General features: G+C 38.7%; 2 protein-coding genes across 3 annotated transcripts in view; one reads left to right on the top strand and one right to left on the bottom strand.

Moving 5' to 3' along the window:
• Positions 1–2,003, top strand: part of LOC112288908 (protein STRICTOSIDINE SYNTHASE-LIKE 6) — a 3,122-nt gene extending 1,119 nt beyond the window's left edge. For both annotated transcript variants that reach the window (XM_090254234.1, XM_024533641.3), the window contains 2 exons: positions 1–170; positions 993–2,003. The exon at positions 1–170 is cut by the window's left edge. In XM_090254234.1, coding sequence (XP_090110360.1) covers positions 1–170; positions 993–1,688 — 866 coding nt within the window. In that variant the 3' untranslated portion in view covers positions 1,689–2,003. The remainder of the gene's footprint in view (positions 171–992) is intronic.
• Positions 2,004–8,794: 6,791 nt separating this feature from the next.
• On the bottom strand, positions 8,795–17,537 carry LOC112288545 (brefeldin A-inhibited guanine nucleotide-exchange protein 3). Its single transcript, XM_024532811.3, has 12 exons — positions 16,833–17,537; positions 15,651–16,447; positions 14,785–15,102; positions 14,218–14,635; positions 13,690–14,112; positions 13,169–13,464; positions 12,609–12,882; positions 11,947–12,452; positions 11,317–11,638; positions 10,773–11,118; positions 9,815–10,467; positions 8,795–9,482 (listed from the first exon to the last, which is right to left on the bottom strand). The coding sequence occupies exons 1-12, from the start codon at positions 17,214–17,216 to the stop codon at positions 8,895–8,897; spliced, it is 5,325 nt and encodes a 1,774-aa protein (XP_024388579.1). The 5' UTR covers positions 17,217–17,537; the 3' UTR covers positions 8,795–8,894.
• Positions 17,538–17,640: the final 103 nt, after the last annotated feature.

Genomic DNA, 17,640 nt, shown 5'->3' with positions numbered 1-17,640 from the left:
ATGGGAAGTTCCTGTATGTGAGCTGCGCCGGGAGTGGGTGGATCAAGAAACTGCACCTGGCGGATCATTCCGTGGAGGATTGGCAGCATGTGGGAGGGGTGCCTCTCGGGCTTGCACTTGGCCCTGACGGCGAGGTTTTGGTCGCGGACGCTCTGCAGGGTTTGGTGAAGGTGAGTTGCGCCCGCTGTCTTTGACTGAACAATAGTAACATTCTTATACTTTACTGATACAAAAGTAGCAGGTTTACCAGATTCGTGTTAATTAGTGATGCTCACCAAGTGGCCATCTGTCCTCTCCCACCCACCCACCAGATCGCTCATTGTCTATGAACTACCATTGAAACGTCTTGAACATCTTTAACACACACCGAAGGACAAGTCCTTCTAGAGTCGGGAAACTTGAGCTCCGAGTTGTGAGGATAGAATAGGGCTGTTTAGGCAAAATGCTGGATATACGTTACGGTACCAAAGTTGCAGTATTAGTTGGATATTCAGGTGTGGAGGGCTTCACTGAATCCAGCAGCTGAATAGAAATATTCCATGCACATGAATCTATGTGGTATTACTCCTAGTGAGTATCGACAGCAGGATTTAGTGACCGGAAAATTCACATGATACCTCCCTTACCTTCACTTAAAAGCGATTGAAGCCAGTGTCAAAGCATTTCATGGTAGATTCTTGAACTTGAATTGGGCTCCTATTCCGCCATGTCGCTAGTGCAGTTCAACGACTACGAACCCTACTATTTGTCAGGGCAAGTACAGAGTCATTTTCTGTAACACCATGTTGTGTAATTCTTTTCTCCTTATCATAAGACATCCACTCCATCCCAACAAAGAGTAGAGAGTTCTGCCGTTATTCTCCTCCATCTCTGGCGACTCTATTGTCAAAGTAGATTAGCTTTTGGAAATCGGCAGATCTTCGACTTTCCATACTGCCTAGACACACTGTGCAGGCGTTCAATTTTCTAATAGTTTGTGAAACGAACTGCAGGTCACCGACGAGGGTGTCGAAGTTCTAGCATCCGAAGTGGACGGATCGAAGATAACCTTCGCCGATGGAGTCGCTGTCGACAGAGATGGACTCATCTACCTCTCGGACGTATCCTTCAAGTACAACGTCTCGGCACACTGGTTTGAGTTCTGGGAAGGCAAGCCGAACGGACGCCTTATAGTATACGACCCTAAAGCCAAATCCTCCCGGCTACTGCTGGACAACATTTACTCCCCAACAGGGCTCACCCTTACCAAGGACGAAGACGCGCTCATCTTCACCGAGAACGTGGTGGCCAGGATTACCAAGTACTACGTCAAGGGAGACAAGAAGGGGACAATGGAGATCATGAACGAGAATCTTCCAGGGCACCCGGACAACATCCACTACAACTACGACGAGGGAGTTTACTACGTCGGCATCGTCGGCCAGCGGAGCGCGTTGTTCGATCTCATCTGGAAGACTCCGTTTTTGAAAAAGCTGGTGATGGTGCTACCAGAAGCTGTTCGATTGAGTCTAGATGCGGCTGCCCGGACTGCCAGACTGTTGATCATCGACGATAGCGGTCGTGCGCTCCGACAGTATCAGGATCCGGATGCGAAGGCGGTGGGTATAGTCACTGGTGGGATTAAAGTTGGTGATTACCTCTACGTTTCCTCGATGAAAGAGACCTTTGTTGGCCGGATCAAGCTGTGAGCCACCGTTCGCGGCATGGTCTTCAAAGGTCTCAGCAGCAGCAGCAGCAGTCCCGGCCCGCAAATAATCCACTATACTGTGCGTAGAACAATAACAAGAATCGGTTGATTGTTTAGCTGCATTTCGCATCTTCACTGGTGCATATGTTTTTGGTGCTGGAAGGATGGAATCTGGCTTTTATCTCGATTGGCTGTTGTTTGAATCACGGAGGCTCGAGTGGAACGGAAAGGGTTGCAGAATTCAGCAAGGACAGCTTCCCCAAAGTAGGGTTCAGAATTGAAAGGATTCAATGGTTGAGGCTGGTCTTTCATGTTTCTTCTCTGGAATGGTTTGTTGAGTCACGTGTAAATTGTCCCATGTGTCAACAAGTCGCATCATTTTTCTACCTTCTTTATGTGTGAGTTTAAATATATATATATATATATATATATATGTATATATAGATAGGGATTTGTTAACGCCACACCCTAACTTTGTTCAAGCCACACTTCTAAACCAGTTCATGATTCTTTTTGTCTTATCTCATTGTACTCCCGCACTCCATCATCCTCCATTAGGCAGCTTGTCCTTTGGCTTGGCCTTCTCATTTGCCCGAAACATTGCCTAGGGCAGCTTCGTCCACACTCCTCGAGAGTGTGGTGGGCATGTCTTTGACAGAGGAGGATTGGAACGGGAATATATTTTTAATATAGTTTATCAATTTTGTTTTGTTAGTTTTGTTGATTTAAAAGTGTTGGTCGAATGCTGCATTGTTGTGCAGATTGATACTGTGTGCACATCGTGAAATTAAACTGATTGGTGAATTACCTTTTTCTCTCATTTTACTTTGGTCTGCACATCTGAGAATGTTTGAAATTAATTCCTGTTTGAAATGAGATTGTAGAGGTCTTGTCGAGCTACTGCTCGTTTTCTCAGTGCAGAGGAAGATTAGAACGGTTGTTGAGGGTTATCGCGCATAACATTCATACCACCGTCTTCATGGTTAGTTTTCAGCCATACTTCTCATGTGTTACTTTCCTTTCACTTGTTGTATTCCTTGGCTAAAATTTGTGATTAGGTTGCAGTCAGTGAATAAATGTGTTTGCCCTTGCAAATATTATTGTTAATAGATTGAAATCTGTGAACCACACCCTGTGTGTATCTCATAGTGAAAAGAGGAATCCGTATGGCCACAAACATTGATGCCAATGAAACCATGACACTAGTACCTCTTATGACATTCAAATGTGTCATTGTTGATGTGCAAAGGTGGTATTAAAATAGATAATCTCATTAACTATTCATCCTCTAAAAGTTGCTCAACTATTGTCATTTAATTGTATTGCTCACTTCTATATCAAACTCAATTATTCTCTCTTTGTACTCTTGTAAGATCTCTACTAAAGAAAGATGTAGATACTATGATGAAGATGTTGAGTTGAAATGAAGATTATAGAGGCCCCATAAAATACTCTAGGAACAAAAAAGAAACTATAATAAGGTGGTACACCAACGAGCTTCTAAGGAAGGAATTCATTGGACCTTCTATTGTAAGGAATTCATTGGACCTTCTATTGTAAGTATTTGAAGTCACATGCAATGTTGTCATTGAATAAGATTGAAGCTTTTAAGTATGTTATGGATTTGGTTGACATTTTTAATTGACTTCTTCATATGTAGGATGTACTAGATGCCAACTATAAAACTAGTCCATGAGAAATGGTATAGATTAAAGATACTTTTGAGCATCTATAGACAAATGATATCAATGGTTCAGCTTATGTAATTGAAATACGTTTGGAGGAGGGAAGTATTAATAGAAGGATAAAGGCAATAGGACTAGGAGTTTTCTTCTGTTTATGGAAGTTTTTCAATGATGAGGTAATTTTGTAACTAGAGTTCTTTCAATATTATATGTCTTGATCAATATAATAGATTGGCTAAATTCTTCATTTTGCTAATGTTGCTATTTGTAAGAAATCAAGAGTGAGAAATAAATATGGAAAATTTTGTGGATGGTTGTTGTAACATGTATCTTTCAACAATTACAAACCTTGGTTGCTAGGTTAGGCATAACAATAAGCATCAGGGAGAAGACATTCATCACACAAGATTTCGAGAATGTAGGTCGTCACATAGTCAATGTAAGTAAACAATCAATCAATAATATCTTTGTTTGATGTTTGAAAAGACTTGATAATATATAATATTTTGTGTATAAATGTTAGAATTGAGAATGAAGGAATCTTTAAGTTATTGTTCATGGTATCTAACATCATGATCTTCTAAATAGTTGACACTTTTGTGGATTTTCTAATACATATATGGTATTGGAGGAAAAATCATTGCCATTGTTGAGGCAAATGAAGGCTTGGTCGATAAGTCGAGAGATGGCATGGATATTCTTGCTATGAAGGCCTATCATAAGAAGGAAAGAACTATCATAAGACTTTTTGGTGCTAAGATGGTAATATTTCCTAGTAAATTGTCAAAGTAAAGTAACTAAGTTGATTGATCTTTTTGTGAACTAATTTTTTTATTTAAATAGAATAAAATTTTTAAAATTTCATGATTTAAATAGTGATATCTATAATAGAGGCTAGTTAAATCTTTTTGTAAACTAATTTTTCAAATAGAATGAATAGTGGATCATTTACTTTTGATTAGTAAATGTACAAATAATTTTTTTTTCAAGCATTTTAGAACTTTATTATGATGTACTGATATTCGTTGCCTTGGAATCATAGATTTACTCTAAAAGTATAGAAAATATTAAGTTATAATTTGGATTCAATTGTATTGGCTTTTTGATTTTGGATATTATTTATTTTCATGATTTAAATAGTGATATCTATAGTATGAGCTAATTAAATCTGAATAGCTTCTAATGGCATTAAATATATTTTGATTTGAAAAACTTAAACCTCATTTGCTCTAGACACATGAATAGATGCATGGAAGAAAGAGAAAAAATGATACTCATTGATGCTTTAGAGAATAAGTTTGGAAATGGCCATAGTTTCTCCAATACAGTTCAAAGCCAAGTTATTAAGAGATATATATGTTCTTTTCTTTTCCAAGCTAAAATCTTATACAACAAAATTTCCACATATAAACCATGTACTTGACAATTTATCATAGATTATCACAACTTTTCACAACTAATTGCAACTTTCTATTATTATATATAAGAATATAAAAGTTAATTTTGTCTCATTTGACTTAAAAGAAACTAAGTTGTCATACTAAGAATGTATGAAAAAAATAGCTAAAGAAAGAATAATCATCTTTTTATTAAAAAAAAACAACATGCCTCTTATTTCTCCTTAGACTATGATTATTATGATATAGTGTTTTGTGGTTTTTTCTTATACAATTGAATTGTTATATCCTTGTATTATAGAATTGAGTCTACTTAAGCTCAACTCTTATCAATGTCTTCTTATGTAGCAAATAAATTTCAAGAGCTAAAATATACTTCTAATTGTCTGTAGAAATGTAATTTTTGCACCACTATATACTTGATTGCTATTGAGAGAATTGCAACTTGCTACTAGATGAATAGTATTTTTCCTTCAAACTAGAAATGTACTATTATATCTAAGCCTTGAAGCAACATGAAGTCTTAAAGCAAGGGCTTGTACTTCCTATATCAATGAAGTCCTTCAAAATAAATTTAGTCTAATCAAACATTCTAAAAATATTTGCTACTATATTCTTTCATTTGATTTTACTAGTATTTTTTCCAATGCTAGGATATCTATGATGAAGTCAACTCTTGTCTATTAGTTTTAGTAGTCAATATTAGATGCAATTGCATTAATAAGAGTGTGCACATACAACTTTTGTAAACATATAGATTCCAAATTACAATATTTTGTAAAGACCAAAATTTGTGTCTTTGTTTGCTACAATATTAAAGCCAATATAAGGTCAATTTTTTGTCCAAAATCTCATCTTTGTAAAATTGAGATTATTAATTTTAATACCACCTTTGTATCTCCAAAAGGCACATCAACAATGGCACATTTGAATGTCATAAGAGTTACTAGTGACATGGTTTCATTGGCATGAATGTTTGAAACCTATAGATTCTTCCTTTCATTGTGAAATATACAAAGGATGTGATTCACAGATTTCAATCTATTAACAATAATATCCACAAGGAAAAATATATTTATTCATTGACTAAAATCTAATTACAAATTTTAGCAAAAAAGTACAAGTAAAAAGAAAGTAACACATAAAAAGTATGGCTAAGAATTAACTAAGAAGACAGTGGTATGAATGTTATGTGTGATAATCCTCAATAAGCTCTATAGTACAATAATTTTCAATGTGCTCTACATTGCAATAATTCTCAATAACCATTCTAATAAGCCATCTACAATCTCATTTCAAATAAGAATTCATTTTAAACACTCTCATGTGTACAGACTTCAAAGTAAAATATGAGAAAAAGGTAGCTTATCAATTAGTGTAAATTCACAATGTACTCATGGTATCAATCTACATAATAATATAATACTTAAGAAACTCATTCAAATTAACAAAACTAACAAAATAAAATTGAGAAATTTTATTAAAAATATATTTTTATTCCAAACCTCTTTGACTAAAAACAAGCCTTCCACACTCTGAGACAATGTTGACAAGGTTGCTTTGGACAATATATCAGGCAATATTTTGGATAAATGAGAAGGTCGAGCATAAAAGACATGTTGTCTAATAGAAAATGATGATGAAAAATAGAAGTAGAATGAGATAGGACTAAATGAATTATGAATTAGTTTAAAAGATGTGGCTTTAAAAAAGTTGGGGTGTGGCATTAATAAGTCTATATATTTATTTATCTATTTATATATATATATTTATCTATCTATTTATTTTTAATTATTTTCTAATATTTATCTTAGATGTTTTTTCTTGAATCTTATGATTAATAAACTTTATAGTATCAAATTTGTTTGAAATAAAAATCTTATTGCATTTATTACTATAAATATCTTAACTATCAGACATCACTTTTTAGAGTTGATAATTAAAGACTTTTATAAAGGTCACATTGATTCTAGAATTGTATTGGCAGATTTGGTTATCATTTTAGTTATGTAGGCTTAATCATATTTGATACATCTCCCAATCTATAATTGTTGGTTTAATGAACAACTCTCCTATCCATGCAATAATCCATCAAAGAACATGTCAATAGTGTATGGTAGAGTCTATTAATAATTCGAATTTTTTCCTAAATTTGAATCAAAATGAAAACTACAAACTTTGAGAAGCTCCTTGTCAGCTCAAAAATTCATTAATTTACAAGACATAAATTGCATTGGAAAGATGATAGAATCTACTTTGAAAATATAACATAATTACTATACAAAACTATAAAATCAATCAACAAATTTAAAAATCATAACATAATATCTACCATCTAGTGTTATCACATCTTAAAATATTTGCTTGCATGCTTAGGTATATTCCTAATCAAGGTTTGGAGTTGCTCTAAAGATATTGTATTATAAGTTGATTGAATGATTTGTATCATATCTTCATTGTTTTTTGGTCTACAACAATGCCGCAAAAAATCTTTGACAATCTTCCACATGTCTTCTATGGAATTTAAATCTAGAGAGTTTGTACACCAAATTTGTTTTGTCATACCATAAGTATGTCTCTATTGTAATAGAAGTAAGCTACAATAAATTGGAGCTCTATCTTCCATAAGTTTCAATTGCTTAAGGTGATTATATAAAAAGTAAAATCTACTTAATGCTCTATCATAACCAGTTACAAAATTGATTGATGTTCTTCTATTTAGAAGCATAATAACCAAAGGACATATAGCAAAGCTAGTAAATGTATTCCAAACCATCACCAAAATACAACCAAACTTAAAAGTTGTTGCTATATAATTCCACAAACATCTTTTGTACAATTTTTGCCACACTCTAATTTGCCTTGAATTTTTACCAATTTCAAATAATGACAAGTCTGACCAAATCACATTGCACCAATCTTTAAAATTCTAAGTTTCATGACCATGGACAAATGTAAGTCTATCTAATTTATGATTGTCACTAAGATAGGGATTTTTTTTAGCACAATGCAATTTCTAAAGCCTAGCTTATGCAAATACAATAATGTTGTGTTACAATATACATTCAATTGGCTTATTATTTTTGATAATGGTTGTCTTTCATTAGCTCTAATAAAATGAAACAACAATCTAGTACCACAATTAGTTAACTTCCAATGCCTACCACATTGGTTTTTTTAAAGATTTTACACTACCATCGACCTTTCAATTTGTCAAGAGAGTGGAAATAGTCAATTGTAGAACATTCAATACAACCTCAATGTCCAAACACTTCATTCCACCCTCATGCATTTCCATGATGCGGGCCCTTTCTTCATCACTCAACATTCTATACGGCATGGTACTACATAAGAAACCAATGCAAATTCAAAAATCAATAGGTTTAATCAAAAACATAATAAGCTAAGGCAACTCCAATTCTCATGTCCAAACCACTTGCAAAACAACTTCAAACCACCATATCTCATCTATGCAGGCCAATCTCTATTGCAATGATATTCCTTATAGTCTTGAGCTTTAAGCATTATGAAGTGCAATGACCACATGCCATCAAAGCATTGAGATGGCACAAGGAACTCAACAAGGAAAAACATGTTTCATCCCATGGCACCACATTTCACTAGATCCAATCAAATCCTCTAATTCATGACATTGGTTAATGATTGATAGGTGGAGATTAAAGAGCACTCACTGTTTCACAAATCACAATTGATTAGGTGGAAAAGCAATTAAAATTGAGGTAGCTACAATCAATTGAATGCATTTGGTGGAAAATCAATAAAAATTGAGATAGCTACAATCAATTGAATGCAGTGGTTTTTCATGCATAGAAGAGGGAGCACATCTGAAATTCAAATTATAAATGACCCTACTGTACAACACCTCATGTGCAGTAGGTGGTTAATGACAAACTTGTGACGACTTCTGCACAGCAGTACCAGTTGCTGATGTGAATTTTAAGCGGCCAATATCTCGATACTCAAGAACATGAAGGGACAGGTATTCGAAATAACAAGTGACTCAATTCGCTAAATACAAATCATTGCATTGGAGTAATAACTACAATTGGTATCGTTGTATATACGAGTTAGCTGTTACCTACAAACGCTAAAATATCCTTACAATTATGCTTGCAATAGGATGGGTCCAATCCAATTGCTAAACATGTCGCTTAACGCTAACTGCACCTCTCCGGAACCGTGTTCACAGCTGATCAATCCTGCTAGCAGAGGGAAGAACCGCACCAAGTACTGCTCAAACGAAGCATCCTTCAAACCACTAACTGCCTGCAGAGTTGCAACTACAAGTGGAGCACGCGACACCAACTCCCGCCTCCTGGCGGATCCAAGCGGAATCACCCACTTTGGCTTCTGGATGGAGTCATCAGTAGAGGTAGAAATAGAAATGTAAAGCTGAAGCACTTCTTCACAAAGCTCAACCAATCTAGTTTCTACTTCCACGTCTTTAGCTAAACTAGGCTTGTCCATAGGTAAATGTTGCAACATGGCTAGATATGCTTGGTACGCCTCGCTCTCCAGACGCAGCAATGGGGGGTCTGGCATAAGTCGGAGTTCTTGAAGTTGTTGACGAAGGGCGTGGTCACCGTTCACCTTATGTGCATGAACCGCTACTGTGTGGAGTGTGTCTAGTAACTGCATTGTGTTGGCAGCCGAAAGGTGTGCTCCATGAGAGTTATACATCTCTGTCATAGCCTGTTTAGGACAAAGCACCATAACGTGAGAACAAGCACCTGAGACTCGCTTCTTTGATCGCTTAAATATGCGACGCTTAAAGAATGACCCTAAAATTTTTTTCATACTGTTCATTGAAGAAATACATCCCTTAGTTCTTGAAGCATGGAACTAACTATGACACTCTGCAGATCAGATTGTCCCAGGATGTGACCACGGAGGGACCCGATACAGCACAGAAGAATAGTATCTATCAATGTGCATAATGTATTCACATCAGGATCTCGATTGAGCCGTTTTTGAAGTGAATTCGATACAATGATGCAGATGGGTAACAAGGGAAGAGATAAAACCTGCACGAGCAGTAATTGCACAGCTGTTCGGCACTTCACATCTTGAATGAGATTATGCAATGCTATTGAAGGTTCATGTCCATCTTGACTTTCAGCACGAGATGAGACTGAAGTTCTGGCCATGTGATTTACTTGCTGATCTTGTGCAGTCGCGACCAGATGCGCAATGTCAGGGAGTGTTTCTAGTGCAGCTTCATGCAAACTATTGAGGATTTCTAACCACTTTTCATCTGAGAAAAGTCTTCCAGCATTACTCATCAGTCGTACAAAGGCGGCCACACCAATAGCTGCTAGACTTTGATGAGGTCGCTTGATGAACCCAGTCAATAAAGATAGGACCCTGCCTAGCAAAAGATTGACAACAGGATAGAACTTAACAAACAAGTCTACCACAAGTTGCAGAGCCAATGTACAAGTCTCATATAGCCACGCATCCATCTCCAACTCTTCTTGTTCTTTTTCAGGTTCACCGTTGTGAGCTGCGTCTGTAGCACGACGCACCGAGTCGAATATGGGAAACAGAACTGAGTCAAACACTTTCTCCCATAAGCCAGCTGAAAATTTATCTCCATGAATTCGCAGAGTATCAAACAATACTTCAAGTGCGCTTTTTCGTATGTCAGGTCGAGGATCAAAAGTAAGCTCCGACAGTCCTGTAATAAATGACAAGGCTTTCAGATCATCAACGTAATAAATAGACAAGTTAAAAGGACAAGAAAGGATATCGCCAAATAGCCCTACACAATCTACTGAAAACCATTCACAAAGTTATGTAGCACTTAAGCCATTGCTTGTTAGTTCTGTCCATTACGATCAAAACAGAAACCAGCCTTGTGATATGGAGAACACCAGATTAGCAGAGAGAGATCACGTCTAAACACTTACACGACTACGGGTGCTGGACTAAGTTCCTAGAATCTTACTGTAGCAGGTGTAAACAAATCACGTTCCAACATACCAGCAAGAAGTGGAAACCAAAAATAGAGATGGTCATCTTTGTCAGTAAAGGTAGGAGACTCTTCTGGAGATGCAAGATTCATTCCACTCTTGCTCCGCGTAGCAGCACCAAGCTCTCCTTCAGCAAGTTTGAGGGCACAGAAACGAAGAAAAGCTATGGCATTCAAGCTGACATCTTGATTGAACCTGCTGTTGGTAAAAGCTATGAGACAGTTCACGCAATCTGTGAAGGTGGTTGTCTCTGTTTCAGTTATGTACGGGAAATACTCACGTACAATCTTTTCTATTGTCTCAAATGCAAGCAGCACAATTGACTTGTGCTCATCCGTAGCTGCTGTAGTGAAAACCTACATATGTGCCAACTCTAATTATCAATCATAAGAGAAGGATGCATTAATCAGGACAAAACGAAATCGTTCAAGGTAACCAACTATCAACCATATTCTACAAAACTGTATACCAAGTGCACACGAGCCTGAACTGCTTCACATGCGTACAGAACTGAATGAACACAATAAATAAAGTCAAAGGAGTAGAGTCCGTACCATAAACATGATCTTCCAGCCAGATTTGACATTCCCAACACGCGCAAAAACCATTTGAGAAACACATCGGATTATCAGCTCTCGAATTTCAACAGAGCAGCTTTTGCGCATGACAATCACGAATGGCTTCATAAATTCATTCTGAAAGTTGAAATTCGCAAGCTCGTCGCGGTCTAAGAACTTCATGGCGAGCTGCCGTAGCGAATCCATAGCATACATTGCAACAGAAAGATTATCTGAACACCCGACTGTTACAAAGTAATCAGCCAATACACTCCACATCTTTGACCAAACCAGCCTGATGCGCGTCATGTTGAAATGCCTGCATATGAATAGTGTTAAATAACTTTATGCAGTCCTTGTATAGGTTGAAGCCATTGATCAATTGATCATTGCCACAATACAATTATCCCGACAAAGTAACAGTAAGTGTATTCCATGATTGATTTTATTTGAAATCATCACAGACTTCCTATAGGTACATCTCCTGAACAGACATCGAAAGTCATGAACGACACTTTACGTAATAGATAACGCCCATAAAACTGCAAGCACCGGATAAACGCAAGCACATAACAGAAATATATAGATTACTAGAACTGAGAGAGTAGTGAAGAGTGAAATACTTACGATATCTCCACAATTTTGGTCAAGCTGAATACTCGAGGATCACTAGGAGATCGCAATTCCTCCATTGATACTTTGCATAAAGCCTTGACAAAGTCAACAATCGCTTCACTGTTCAGCCTCTGACTTCGAGTAAATATCTTATTCACCTCAAAACTACCAATCTGCTCTAACATATTCAAGTTAGAAACAAGATTGTTCATTTGCTCCGTGGTGACAATTCCGGCAGATCCACCCCCTACGCCAGCACTGTCATAAGAGCCCCTCCGAGCTGCGGCAGCCGCGTATTGCAACTTCCCTTGCGTTTTTCTTCTCAGTACAGGCAAAACTGGGCCCTTAACAGACTGTCGTCGATCTAATTCATTCTGAGGAGCTGCAAAGAAGGTAGCATCTGGCGGAGCACCCTCACCAATAAGATGAAGATGTTCAAAGCGCGAAACGCATGTCAAAATGTGCTCCCAGGCATCCTGTAAGTAGTTTCCATCCTCGTCTGCAATGGAAATGATTGCCTGCCATCCAAATAGACCGTTAGAAGAGCTTGATATCTGTGCGAACAACCAAGTATATACAAAGCAGCGGAGGTTCCTGACAAGTACATTTGGAGGTTGCTCGGCAAAGTAAACATTTCAACAAAATTTATTCAGGATTATAAAAGCGCTTAATACCTTGATAGCATCAATATTCTTTTGCTTGATGTCTGCAGCAGAATGAAGCGATGTAAATTTTGCAAGAGATGTAAGGAATGCATCACGTTGTGTTCGCATACACAAGACGGCTGTGATGTGGACAGCATGACGAAAGCCCTCGAGACATTGAAAAGTGACAACCTCATCTTCACTTTTATCCAGCGGTACGCTGAATGCAACCAACATGGGAGCCCATGTAACATCAACCATGGGCCTTAATAATTCTACATCTGATGCTGCATAATATACCGACCTGCATACAACACGATGCGAATAAGTCGAAAAAGAGTGAAGAAAGAAGACGTTATCTTAAAGAGCATTGTGACTAGCTCACCACAAATTTTGATGATCAGTAGAATAATTTCATGCGAATCATCATCACTTGAAGTTCCGTCAATTCAGTTCCTATTTTCTAATTACAACATGCGTCTGTCAAGCGATTTCTAATATCTGCTGACCATAGTGCAATTAAACAATTCAACATAGAAGTAAAGCAAAAAAAACACTTTAATTTACTGTTCCCTGACCAAAAAACTTACTCTGATTTCCCAGCCTTAGCTTTGAATTGCTCTTGCATATGACGAATGACATCATCACTTGTCTCCATGATCTTAGAATCCTCGCGAGGCTTCCGCACGACGATGTTGAGGATGGCATCCAGCCCTAGCATCCTGTTTGAGTTAGCAGGCTGTTGCTTACTTGGCGCCAAGGTATCTGCCTTCATTTTGATTTCGTTGGACACTATACGATCATACAGACTACTCATAAAATCCTCTGGGATATCCCGACCATCATCAATCCCACGGTTATTGCGAATGAACTCTGCCTTAGACATCTGAGGAGAACACAGACATGGCGCGTGAGTTGCAAAACCCAATACTTATTGGAAGATCAAGCAGGTGTCATGCAACAAACTTGTACCGAAAAATCATAGCAAGAAATCAAAAAGAATCATAAATATAACGCAACAATGTAAGAGCAACAGAACCAAGAGCAAAGCAATACACACACGCACACGCACCCGTACTCACGCAATGCGCGATTCTAACATATTACTGACCTTAGTTTTGACCATAGGGTTGTGGGCATCGGTGTTAAGCATGATCACAGAGTAAGCAAGCACGTATGCTGTATCTGCACTACTGAAGGCCTTCGGATTGCATTTTGTGAATCTCTCAGCGAATTTCTCCATAATCCTATCAATTTTCTGGGCCTCTCCAGGTAATCTAAACCCCAACAAAAATGCTCTGATAGATTCATCAAATTCCATCCCTTGGAAATTAAAAGAGTCCACGTAAGCATGCATCACTTTGAGAGAAAAGTCTTCTTTTTCACCAAGATAATCTCCAATCATGCCCTTGTCCAAACCATTGCCATCCCGGAGGAATTTAGCCACTTCCTCAGGAGTCTCACCCACTTTATGGACTTTAATGAGAAACTCAATGCCTTTTCGAGGTTTCTTGTTGAACAGAGCGATACCTTCCTGCAAATCAAATACCCTGTAAGAAAGTGCTATTGGTTATTTTTAAATGAAAAATATGGGCAGCCCTGTATCAAGCTAATTATAATTATTTAGGATGACCAGCACCTGCACTTCTAACTTGTGAGCACGCCGTTGCTCAAAGGTAGCCGCTTCAGATGTCTCCTCAGTTGGGCGACTTCCAGAGGTACTGCTAGCTTCACCATTTTTCTCTCCAATCTTGTCATCGGTCTTCTCAGCATTCTCTTCCCCTTTTTCAGATCCAGTAGCTGCTGGAACTTCTGCAGTTGCAGTAGATATAGTGTCAACTGTTTCACTGGTACTTTCTTCACCATCGTTAAACTTTACGTATGGAGAAGATTCTGTGAGGCGTAATTGACGATTCAACCAATTCCCCATAGACCGCAGCACCCCAACCAAACACTTGATAGCTGCGAGCTTAAAAGCGGCATCCTGAACAGGGTTCAAGCTGGTCTCTGCACCATTAGGTACGCCTTGCGCAGTCTTCAGCAGGCCGTTGACCATCCTGCACATCTTTCGCGTGTTGACAATAAATTTCTACATTGGCTGAAATTTCCTTAACTGCCTCAACGTACTCATGGACAAATGAGGCATGGCAACAATAAGTTACAGAATGTCTTTAAAAGAAATCAAACAGGGCATATGTGAACTTGCCTTTCAAAGATGTTAGACGAATCTACGTCACAGTCATAATTGACGAAAATATCCACCAAAATTTGTGGATCGACGCAAAGCTTTTCCAAAAAGCGCAATACAATTGTCTTCTGAGAAAAATTGGGGTGTGCAACGTTTTCCAACACTCGAAGCACGATCATAGGGAAAAAAACTCCAATTTCCGCCTTGAGCCCAGCCCTAAATCTTGAAACAAGGCTCATAAAGATAGAACATGAAAGCTGAAATACATTCATCATCGATGATGCACTATTTTTCAGTAATGAAAGACAGAGGTATTGCTTGATGGCTCCCAAAAATCTGTAATCAACCATAAGTTACCGATAAATCACGATGAACACTTGAGACCACGAAGTAATAGCAGAAACTTGCAACAAAAGCACAGTTTCTCCCTCGGATTATATATATATATATATATATATATATATATATATATATATATGACTTCTGAGTCGACAGAAAATCTCAGGGGCTAGTACACAGGTACTTTTATTACATACCTCAAAGCCAAATTCTATAATCATACAAAACATGAACTCGCACGTTGTTAACCTAAAAATACTGGCAGGACTGTGCCAAACCACTAAGTCAGGTGTTATTGACAAGACCAGCGCTGGAATTACCAGACCCTAAGTCAGCTGAAAGTTTGAAGATGCTCGTATGATTAATTGTTCTTGAACAGCCTGCCTAATTGAAGTGTTAACCTCAGACTTGGATTTGATATTTAAGCCAGAAACTGTTATACAACAAGTTGGACTAGCCTAACGATTTTGATCGCGCCTAACTTCGGACTAAAGCTGAGCATTACATATCTGACCTTTGAATTGATTTACAGGATGTGTCTATACCTGTCACTAGTCCGAAAAATAGTCCCAGCATTTTCCAACAGAATCTTGAGGAGCTCCAACGCTATAATCTTCCCACGAATGGCAAATGGATCTGCAAGGCCTTCTTGAGGAGCATTCTTCATAGAGAGCTTACAAAGTGCCCTAAATACCAAAAAGGCGTCCCGACGCAACTTGTTGTTAATCTGAACATCTGCATCCCCGTCTTTATCTACCTCTGACTCAGCCGATTCACCACCTTTCCTGTTTATATCGAGCGCATTCTTGTACATATTTAGCTCCCAGTACTTGGCGTCTAACATGTCTTTGTCAGTTGATTCTAGAATATCATTCGAACTGCTGCTGTCTGCGCCAGCAGCTGTGTCAAAAGCGCCGTCATATTTCGTGGATTGCATAGACTTTAATGCAGGAGTTGGACTTATGACGCCTTCAATGTCCTGGACAACTTTGGTAATAAAACCTTGGACAAACTGTGTGATGTTTGTATCTGAGTTTGAACGCTCGGCTGGCTCCATGAGATCTGCTACAACAATGGGTTGTACCATCACATTAGATGAATCTGCTTCCATTCGCTGGAATACGATCACTAGCATTTGGGTAAGGGATGCTTTTGCGGTAGTTTGATTGACCGGAGATTTGCTGCCCAGGTAAATGTTGTAGCAAGTACGTACTGCTTTTAACAAGCTATCACCGTGCACTTGCAATGAGGTGGAAGTGACCGCGGACAGAAGAGTTTTCATAACCAGCAACTCAATGCCATCCTCTGCCATATCGTAACACTTACACACTCCCTCCATAACCTGCGCATACCATGAGGCTTCATTACCTCCAAATTCTACAGTCCTTCCCAAAAACTTGAAATCTCATCGCTTGGTTTTAAAAAGAAGGCGAGTGACACACAGATACGGCAACGTGTTTCACAATAGGGTAATGCCAGTGAACGTCGTACGCAGCCGAACCTATACCAAACACGTCCTCCGAAAAGGGAAGATACCTGGATTTGGTCGTAGATAGAGGGCAATTGGAAGGTATGGTGCGCCAAATAAGAACCACTCTTGTGAGAGCTCATGTATTTAATTATCATTTCTGCATTACACCAAATTGCAAGACACTATCATCCATGAAGACTGCTTCTCTGCTAACTGCACAGCTCAACCTGCCGAGGAGGGGGAAGTGGAGACTGACCTCCAATAAAAGCTTATTATCAGGTGTCAAAGTATCCATATCACCCCGCAAATGTCCATGCGCGATCAGCTTCTGAAGACAATCAAGAGCCGGTTCCACAACCCTAGGATAACCAGTTTCGCATGCCCCGATCAAAGGTTGCAGGAGCAACTCCGCATTAGCTGCACTGTAACACAATCCATTATCCTCGTACAAAGGGCTCTCTAACGCACTCGCAGCAGCTTCTAAATCGTTCACAGCCAGCTTTTCAATCGCAGCTTTCGCCTCCTGCACTAGCTTGCTATGCTTGCGCCATGCGGAATTCTTAATCACCTTGTCCAATGCTGGTGATACAACTTTCTCCAGCTTAGAGCGCGCCTTCGCGCCTGGCGTTTCTGTCGCCATAACTGGCTGATCCGACCTCCCCTAATCTTCCCCTCACACAATCGACTGCTCTCACCGATCACAGCCACGAACCTCCCTCTCCAACCATCTAAACTACCAAAACTGCTATCATCACAAAATGAAAACACGCCGATCTCTCGGCATACAACACCGTTTCCTATGTTACTAATCCCAAAAAAATTCGCATCACTGAGGAGAAATAAATTGAGAATTGGTACGAAAGCGAGAGTGTCACGAGGGCTTGCAATTCATCCCTAGGGTTTGACAGCGATGCGCAACGAGCTCCTACGCCCTTGCTTGCTCCCACAAGCTGAATCTGTAACTAGCATGGGAGCTCTCGGAACGTTCGTCGGGTCTCTCAGAGAACTGAGGATCCTGAACGACCGAATGGTATCCGTCGTCCGGCTTCGTCGGGTTTAATCCA

This window comes from Physcomitrium patens, chromosome 11, assembly GCF_059467195.1.
Source record: "Physcomitrium patens ecotype Gransden chromosome 11, ASM5946719v1, whole genome shotgun sequence".
Lineage (NCBI taxonomy): Eukaryota > Viridiplantae > Streptophyta > Bryopsida > Funariales > Funariaceae > Physcomitrium > Physcomitrium patens.
The sequence above is the reverse complement of the archived record's forward strand: the minus strand, read 5'-3'. Positions and strand labels throughout refer to the sequence as shown.

Bases quoted from the DNA above. Each gene is read 5' to 3' on its own strand.
- LOC112288545 (XM_024532811.3), bottom strand. From the start codon at position 17,216: ATGGCGACAGAAACGCCAGGCGCGAAGGCGCGCTCTAAGCTGGAGAAA. The intron at 12,453-12,608 runs GTATTAAGCGCT...TTTGGATGGCAG, and splicing joins AGAATATTGATGCTATCAAG to GCAATCATTTCCATTGCAGA. The intron at 10,468-10,772 runs GTATGTTGGAAC...CATTTATTACAG, and splicing joins TTGGTTTCCACTTCTTGCTG to GACTGTCGGAGCTTACTTTT.